General features: G+C 37.9%; 1 protein-coding gene across 1 annotated transcript; it reads left to right on the forward strand.

Annotated features, from left to right (window-relative positions):
* Positions 1-6,818: 6,818 nt before the first annotated feature.
* Positions 6,819-8,436, forward strand: LOC150035154 (uncharacterized). The gene is made up of 4 exons (XM_090315250.1): positions 6,819-6,866; positions 6,961-7,305; positions 7,435-7,605; positions 7,894-8,436. Exons 1-4 carry the CDS (start codon positions 6,819-6,821, stop codon positions 8,434-8,436), a joined length of 1,107 nt encoding a protein of 368 aa, XP_090171376.1.
* Positions 8,437-9,151: the final 715 nt, after the last annotated feature.

Here is a 9,151-nt window from a genome sequence, read left to right on the forward strand (position 1 = left end):
TTGAACTTTTCAAGAGAATCAGACTTGTGATGAAGCAGGTAAACATGACCATACCTTGAATAATCATCAATAAAACTGATGAAATATTCATACCCACCTCGAGCCTTGACATTCATTGGTCCACAAAGGTCCGAATGTACGAGCTCTAAGGGTACTTCGGCTTTGAGACCTTTTCCAGTAAAAGATCTCTTGGTCAACTTTCCTTCAAGACGGGATTCACATGGAGGTAAAGAGTTATCTTCTAACTGACTTAAAAGTCCACTCTTGATCAATCTCCCAATCCTATTGAGATTTATGTGACCAAGTCTTAGGTGCCATAGATAGGCATTGGAAGAAACCTTTTGTTTTTTATTTTGAGTTTCTAATGTTCTAAACATTTCAGTATTTAAAACAAAATTTGCTCTAGTTGGTCTTAACTTATATAAGTTGTCTTCAAGTGTAGCAGAACAAATTTGAATACCTTTACAAAAAATGAATGCTTCATTTATTTTAAAAGATATTGTATATAATTATTCTATAATACAAGTGATAGATATCAAATTCCTCTTCATAAGAGGTGCATACAAAACATTTTTAAGTACTAGATATCTATCTTTAAAAAACAACTTCAGATCTCCAGCTGAGACAATCTCTCATGTTCCAATTCTGAGGGTTATCTCACCTTCTTCAAGCTTTTTCCAAGAACTAGTTTTCTGAAATGAGAAACAGATATAATTAGTGACTCCTGAATCTAGTATCCAGGTTAGAGTATCATATTCCACTAAACATGTTTCAACGATCAGTAAATCATATTTACCTTGTGCCATTTTCTCAGCTTTCTTCTCTGCAAGATACTTCAGGCAATTTTTCTTCCAATGCCTGTTTTGGTTACAGTGGAAAAATTTTCCTTTATTTGTATCCTTCTTTCCCTTTTTTATCTTGGAAGCCTGCTCTTTTCCCTTCTTTTTCATTTGAGCTTTGGAGGGTCCAGCTTTATTTTTAGAGGACGTTCCTCTTCTAAATTTTTTCTTAGTGGTAGCAACATTTGCTTCCACTTCCTTCCTCTTACCTAAAGTAAGGTTTTGGAATCGCTAGAGCTCGTTAAGAAGGGTAGTAAGGTTAAATTTTATCTTATTTAAAGACGCATTTGTCTCAAAAGGTATAAAACTCTTCGGAAGAGATTGTAAGATAAAGCTAACCTGGTTAGCCTCATCAATGGGTCTGCCATTTACTTCAGCGATATTGAAGTACATCATCATGTCCAGGACATGTTCTCTAACAGAGGTCCCCTTCTTCATCCGCTTCGTGTAAATGTGCTTAATTGCCTCGTGTCTAAGGGACCATGATGGTTGCCCAAACATTTCTCTTAATGAATCTATTATCTCTTTAGTCATAGCTAAGGATTCATTCTTTGCCAAAGCATCAGACATGCTGGCAAGAATGTATACACGGGCCTTTTCATTGGCTTTGACCCATTGATCGTATGCTTCCCGAACAGTTCAATTAGCGTTTGATACTGGGGCTTGAGGACATTCCTCAGTTAAGACATCGTCAACTACCAGTATTGTGTTTAGATTTGATTTCCATGCCGAATAATTATCGCCGTTTAGTTTCTCTGAAGCTAAAAGTTGAATTATCGAGCTATTCATGCTGAAAAGATAAACATATCCTTTTTAATAAAAAAAAACATTAATCTTTTAAATCCAATCAAGTTTAGCAAAAAACTAATATTATACCCTTCATTATTATATTTTGCAACGATATTTCAAAAGTTTAGAGTAACCTCCACCGAAGGGCAGTCAATTATTCCTCATTTGAACCAAGACAATTACTAAGATGCTAACCCTAGAATAACTCTTTATTCCTATAGCACTTTAGTTATCACTACTTTGGTCGAGAATGTACTAACATCTTAGTAATTCTTGTAAGTGTAACCTTCTATTTTTGGATTTCAGAAACCATAATCAACATGCTCCCGAAAGTGGAAAGTCAATATGAAAACTTATCTAAGAGAGCCTATCCAGAGTTAGAGTTCGTAGTATTCTGAATCCTATAATACAACCCTCCGAAGGGAAAGGTCACTCTAGGGCAGACATGCAGGCGCATTATAGGAATTTAACGGTGCGACCTAATGAAAGAGACCGTGGGATATGTTGTTACATACCCCTCACCCAATTACTATGAACTGCTTCCCCTATTCACCTTGATATTGATCCATGCAAACACTCTCCGAAGGGAGTTCGCTCCTAATCACAGCCCAAAGCCCTGCATGGACCTCACGATGTGAACTCTTAGGGACGCTAGAGCTAAAAGTACGCTACTTCTCTCTAGCAAAAGTGTTCTATAACGATTTAGGGTATAAAAAAATACTTAGAGATATATTTCGGCTAAATTAAATATATCCTAAGTCTAGGTGATAGATCCATTTATAACTCATATACTGGATTTTAACTCATGATGTCTAGGTGATAAACAGTGAGAGCTAAAAGTTGATATATCCCATATATCAATTTTCTCCCATTAAAGTATTCTACTATTTAGTGTTTTATTATACTTAGTTAAATCCCAGCTAATGAATATATCTAAGTTTATGCCTAAGGTCTTTACTCTAATGTTCTAGGTGAATTAAATCATTTAATTAACCTTGTGACATTGCATGCTAACAGAATTAAGGTTAATTCAATTCAAGTTCCGGATCAATTCCTAGGTAGGAGGTGTTACGTAAACCGTCATCTTAAGAACCCCCAACCTAGACAGAACTTCATCGGTAGAGTTCCCTTATAACCTATAGTCTTGTTTATCCTATTGGTCATATTTCAAATATATTAAAACAAATAAGACGTAATTCTAATCATATTAGAATTAGTGTGATCTAAGGTCTAGATAATTTTAAATATTTTAAAATTAAATCCAATTCTCTAAGATCCTAAGTTTGCATGCAACTCTTTATTATAGGCTAATGGTTACTAAACAATAATTTTATAACTATTACAAAATTAATTGTTAGCCCTATAAACATACTTTCTATGGTTTACTTCAGTAACAATCAAATTCTAATAACAAGAAAACCATATTACATGCATTTCATGACTTTAATATAACAATTATATTAAACTATGGATCTGTTATGCTCAATGCAAACTGATTTTCAACTTTATTAATATAACATCTATATTAAACCACTCACGAAAATCTACCATGCATATACAAGATATTAATAAATATAACTGTTTATATTTACCTAAGTAATGTCATGCATCATGCATTTCTAATTTTATATATTTAGCATATCATAATACCATAAATAACTCATGAAATCATTTCCACATCATACATTAAAACCATACATTATAACACTTACAACATATTAAAAATGCATGATCATGTTATATACAAGAAACCCCCAACCTTCGACAGGATTATATACTAGTTGAGTTTGTAACCCTAGTTTTACAAGTTTAACGACCTATTTTAACTAATAAAAAAGTGGTTAACCTATGTGAGCATGCAACTATTCTTCGTTATGGATTTTAAATGTCTAACCCAATTTTATAACAGCTAATAAAACTTTAGACATGCTAAACATCCACAACATACAGGCATTCAATATTTAATATAACACTTATATTATATATAAGAAACCCTAACATGTATACTATATATTATAACAAATTATAACATACTTTCAATCCATGTTGCATGCTTTCTATGCTGTGATTTTAAACTAAATGGCATATTGTATGCACATCCAAGATTTATTTAATTATAAAATACATCCAATGCATAAATAATTAAACATGGACTGATATGTTTTTAGTTTTGGCAAAAACAAGCAAATAAAAGCCTAACTATTACAAAAACAGCTTCAACACCGCTCAAACTGCTCCAAAATCGCTTGAACCGGACACAAACTGTCTGAACCGGACTAACAAGAGTCTGAACTGAACCAGCCACAAACCATTTGAAGATGAACCAGACCAGACTTCAAGAGAACCGGTTGAACCGATAGCTCATGCTCTCGCCCAACATCTTGTTAAGTCTCAACGTTTAGCAATGACGATAATGGTCATGTGTTTGCCTGATCGTTTAGCATTTGCTTGATTGTTTAGCAACTAAGCATATTGCTTAACAAAGCTACACAATCCTTTAGTATTTCCTTCTATTGTATAATGTCTTCGTCTAGTGTCGAAGGACGCTACACGATCGCTTAGTGTCCAACACTATAGCATAACTCCAGTGTTTAGCATGAACAATTTACTACACGATCGTTTAGCCTCATCATTTAGTGCCACGTCTTGATCGTTTAGCACGTGCACAAGGTAAGTGATAACGGGTAGAAATGCACGTTATTTTAGCGCAAAGACATAAAACAATGTAGGATTGTGATGATAAAAATATACAATATTGCGCCCAAAAGCATTAAGTTCACAACATTGTGATCGCATGCGTCCATCACATTAAAACAGTTAACTTATGTATTTTTGTGCAGGAAAATGCGTTGACGCAAGGTGGAAATGCGATCCGAAGAAACTAACGTTCGAGCGCATTAAGAAGATTGCGGTCACAAGGCTATGCGATCATTTGCGCTCGCGAAAAATCTACTTAAGAAAGGCGGCCGCATAGAGCCGGCGCATCTAGGTGAAAGCTTAATAAATCACGATGGGACAGAAAGTTGATGACGGTCGATTCCGAAGTAAGTTGACAAGTCGTTAAAGACATACTGTAACAAGTACACTCAACTTTTTGGTGACAATTATTCAGCACATCAGACAGAGAATTAATGTCATCCCATCAGTGAAATCATAAGAGAGAAGAAGCTTCTCACCCTAAAGCTCTATAAATACCAAAGACCACCTTCATCGGAGGAGTTCACGAGTTTTTAGAGTTCACCATTTAGACGATACTTAGCCTTGTTCTTAGTTTCTTATACTTAGAAGACAGAGCGAGAGAAGGGAAGAGACGCCGGAAGATCGCCTTAGTCAGCTCGAGAGAGTGCTAGAGAGTTTGGAAAAACAGAAAGAGGATCGACTCTTGCGAGAGCAAGAATATCTTTTGAGTAGAGTAGAGAAGAATAGTGTAAAAGTCTTGGGAAGCAAGAAATTGCTACTAGGCTCTTTATTCTTATTCCACATTGTCATTCTGTATTTCAATTATATATCTATAAAATGGAACTTGCTTATCTAAACATGCATAAGTAGCTAAATCTATCGAATGGGTTGAGAAGTACTTAGCTAACATGACCTAGGATTTTCATCGCATGCGATCATCTTGTCTTATGTTGCATCCATCACTCCTTTAGAGCTACTCGAGAGAGAGTCTAAAGAAAGAACCTAAGACTTGAGAGAGCTAGGTTAGAATCTAGACTCGAGAGAGAAAGATTAGATCTGCATAAGCAAGAGATAGAGACTTAGAGATAAGCTCTGTTTGTCAACATGCATCGCATGCACTCTAGAGATAGGTTATGGTATTATGCGGTCGCCTTGTATGTGTGTGTGTGTTAATCGCCATTGCATAGACAAGAATAGAGGCTTATGTGTAAGTCCTATAGACATCATTGCATATATCGCATGCTTTCTAAAACTAGAAGTTGTAGCATTTGCGTTGAGAGATCATCTTGGCGAGGATCCGCACACCCACCTCCGGAGTTTCATCGAGATCTGCAACACTTTTGTGTTCCCTAACATCTCCACTGAGGAGGTTCGACTAACTTTGTTTCCATTTTCGTTGTGTGACCAGGCACCAAAATGGGCTTATTCTCTCGAGCCAGGGGAGATTACCTCATGGGAGCAAGTAGTAGAAAAGTTTATGAAGAAGTACTTCCTTACGACAGAGAATGCCAGAAGAAAGAAGTTGATAACCAATTTTTTACGGGATACTGACGAATCGCTCAGCAACGCGTGGGTGAGGTTTAAGAGGCTAGTAAGAAATTGTTCGCATAACAGCTTACAAAACTGCTTACAAATGGAGATTTTTTTTATCACAGATTAAACCCTGCATCACAACCGCTGCCAATGTGGCAACAGCTGGAGGTCTCTGGATAAAACTTATGATGAGGCCAAGAATATCCTTGATTGCATTTCTAAAAATCATGAAGACTGAAGAGAAAGCGATCAAAGATTGAGAATCAAGGACAGTGACGCGAACAATGGTGCCATCGTATCCCTTCAGAGTCAAATGATTGCGATGATGAACTTGATATAGGGAATCGCAATCAGTAGCCCAAAAACGCATAGTGGCCATATGAACACAATCAACCAGACGACCGCAAGTTGTGCTACTTACGGTGAAGGACATCAAATGGAGGAATACCCGCAAAACCCACAGTCAATCTATTTTGTGAAGAATAATCCGTTTTCTAACACGTACAACCCCGGGTGGAGAAACTACCCCAACTTAGCGTGGAAAAATCAACAGCAAAATTTTCAATCAGTGGCGCAAAAAGAAGGGCCACTCGGATTTTTCCCACGAACCAACGGTCAAACGAGTAATCAAGCTAGCAGTTCGCAGGTGCCGTAATCTTCCTCTTTGGAGAGTTTGTTGAAGCAATATATTGAAAAGAACGAAAGAGTGCTTCAAAACCAAGCAACGTCTATCTGCAACCTGGAAATTCAGATAGGCCAGATTGTGGACGAACTCAAGAACAGACCACAAGGGGCCTTACTGAGTTCAACGGAACTCCCACGCAACCTAGAGGGTATGGGTAAAGATCAATGTCAAGTCTTGACGTTGCGCAGTGGAAAGATTGTGTCATAGGAGAAGAAGGAGCCTAGCTAGACTGCTCTAATTGCACTGGAACCAGAGATTGCGTTGACTTAAGGAGAAACAGAAGAAAAAGAGGCATGGAACTAGAGATTACATCCACCTCAGAGCCAAAAGAACAAGGGACAGTAAGAATACAGCTGCCATCATTCCCATAGAGACTTAAAAAAAAAGAAACATGATGAGGTACAGTATCAACGTTTCATGAATATGTTAAAACAGTTGCATATTAATATTCCGTTTACTGAAGCCATTGAGGAGATGCCAGCATATGCGAAGTTTCTAAAGGATATGGTGACAAAGAAGAGAGACACTGGTAAGTTCGCAACGGTGGCTTTGACGCAGAGTTCAAAATCTATCATCCCACAGAAAATGCGCGACATTAGGAGTTTCATTATACCTTGCTCTATTGGAGGATTATACATCGGTCAAGCGCTATGCGATCTCGGGGCCAGTATTAACTTGATGCCCCTGTTAATTTTCAAGCAGCTGAATATGGCGCAACTTGCGCCCACGACGGTAACTCTTCAATTAGCGGATAGATCTTTTGTGCATTCAGAGGGGAAGGTGAAGGATGTTCTAGTTACAATCGACAAATTTATATTACCAGCAGACTACATCATCCTGGACTACGAAGCAGACAAGGATGTGCCCATCATCCTGGGGTGACCATTTTTATCCACCAGTCGTGCCTAGATTGATGTGCACAAAGAAGAGATCACGCTGAGCGTGAATGGACAAAAGCTCAGGTTTGACATTATTCGAGCCATAAAGTATCCTGATGAAGAAGACCTTAATGAATCTGACGATGAACAAAGTTTGAATGACGAAGAGAAACTTGAAGATGAAAATGAAGATAAGGATGTGGTCACATCTATTGTAGCATGCAATGCGATCTCAGAAAAAATAACCAAAGAAGATGAAATGATCGCATCCCAAGAAGATAAGCCGACAGTGAATGAAGAAAGAAAAACAACAAAAATGTCCTTAGAACAGCCACCAATAATAGAGCTGAAGACCCTTCCTAACCACTTGAAGTATGCATTTCTGGGGCAGAATGAAAAGCTACCTATAATCATTTCCTCTGCACTTAATGAAGACCAAGAAAATGCACTGCTGAGCATTCTGAGAAAGTATGTAAAGGCAATTGACTAGATGCTCTCAGACATTAAAGGAATCAACCCCGCATACTGTATGCATAGGATTTGTCTCGAAGAGAATCACAAAGGATCGATCAAACATCAGTACAGACTAAACCCTATGATGAAGGAGGTCGTAAAGAAGGAGATAATCAAGTGGTTAGACGTGGGTATCATTGATCTAATAACCGACAGCAGGTGGGTCAGCCACGTGCAATGCGTGCTGAAGAAAGTAGCGATGACGGTAGTCCCTAATGCAAATAACAAACTGATACCGCAAAGGATCGTCACCGGATGGCGGATTTGCATGGACTATCGTAAATTAAATGCGGCAACAAAGAAGAATCATTTCCCTTTACCTTTTATTGACCAAATGCTGGATCGCCTAGCTGGAAATGAATTCTACTGCTTCTTGGATGGGTACGCCGGTTATAACCAGATCATGATCGCTCCTGAAGTCAAGAAAAAACCACATTCACCTGCCCGTATGGAACATTTGTGTTTCGACGCATGTCATTCAGCCTTTGCAATGCGCCGAGCACTTTCTAAATGTGTATGATGGCCATCTTTTCGGAATATCTTGAAGACTCTATAGAAATATTCATGGACGACGTCTCTATGTATGGGCAAACGTACGAAGTCTGTCTTAAAACTTGGAGAAGATATTGAAAAGATATGAGGAGATGAACCTCGTGCTTAATTGGGAGAAATATCATTTCATGGTGAAGGAAGGCATTGTGCTTGGGCACAAGGTCTCCGGGGACAGGTTGGAGGTGGACAAAGCAAAAATTGAAGCGATTGAAAAGCTCCCACCTCCAACGAATGTAAAGCTTATCAGGAGCTTCTTGGGACATGCTGGATTTTATAGACGTTTTGTCAATGACTTTTCAAAGATTGCACGACCACTGAGTGCATTGATGGAGGCAGATAGAAAGTTTGTCTTCGATGACCAATGCCTCAATGCATTCATAATTTTAAAGAATGCATTAACACCACACTTGTGTTGATCGCACCAAACTGGACACTACCCTTTGAATTAATGTGCGATGCAAGCGTTATGCGATGCGAGCAATGTTGGTGCAGAAGAGAAAAACAATATTACATCCCATCGCTCGAGTAAAACCTTGAATCCTGCTCAAACAAACTACACCACCACAGAAAAAGAATTGCTTGCAGTGATATTTGCGTTGGAGAAATTTAGAGCTTATTTGCTGGGAACTAAAGTACTCATCCACACTGATCACTTGATGATAAAATATTTGATGACAAAGAAA

The sequence above is a fragment of the Benincasa hispida genome, chromosome 7 (assembly GCF_027475165.1).
Source record: "Benincasa hispida cultivar pf3 chromosome 7, pf3_genome.v1.1, whole genome shotgun sequence".
Classification (NCBI taxonomy): domain Eukaryota; kingdom Viridiplantae; phylum Streptophyta; class Magnoliopsida; order Cucurbitales; family Cucurbitaceae; genus Benincasa; species Benincasa hispida.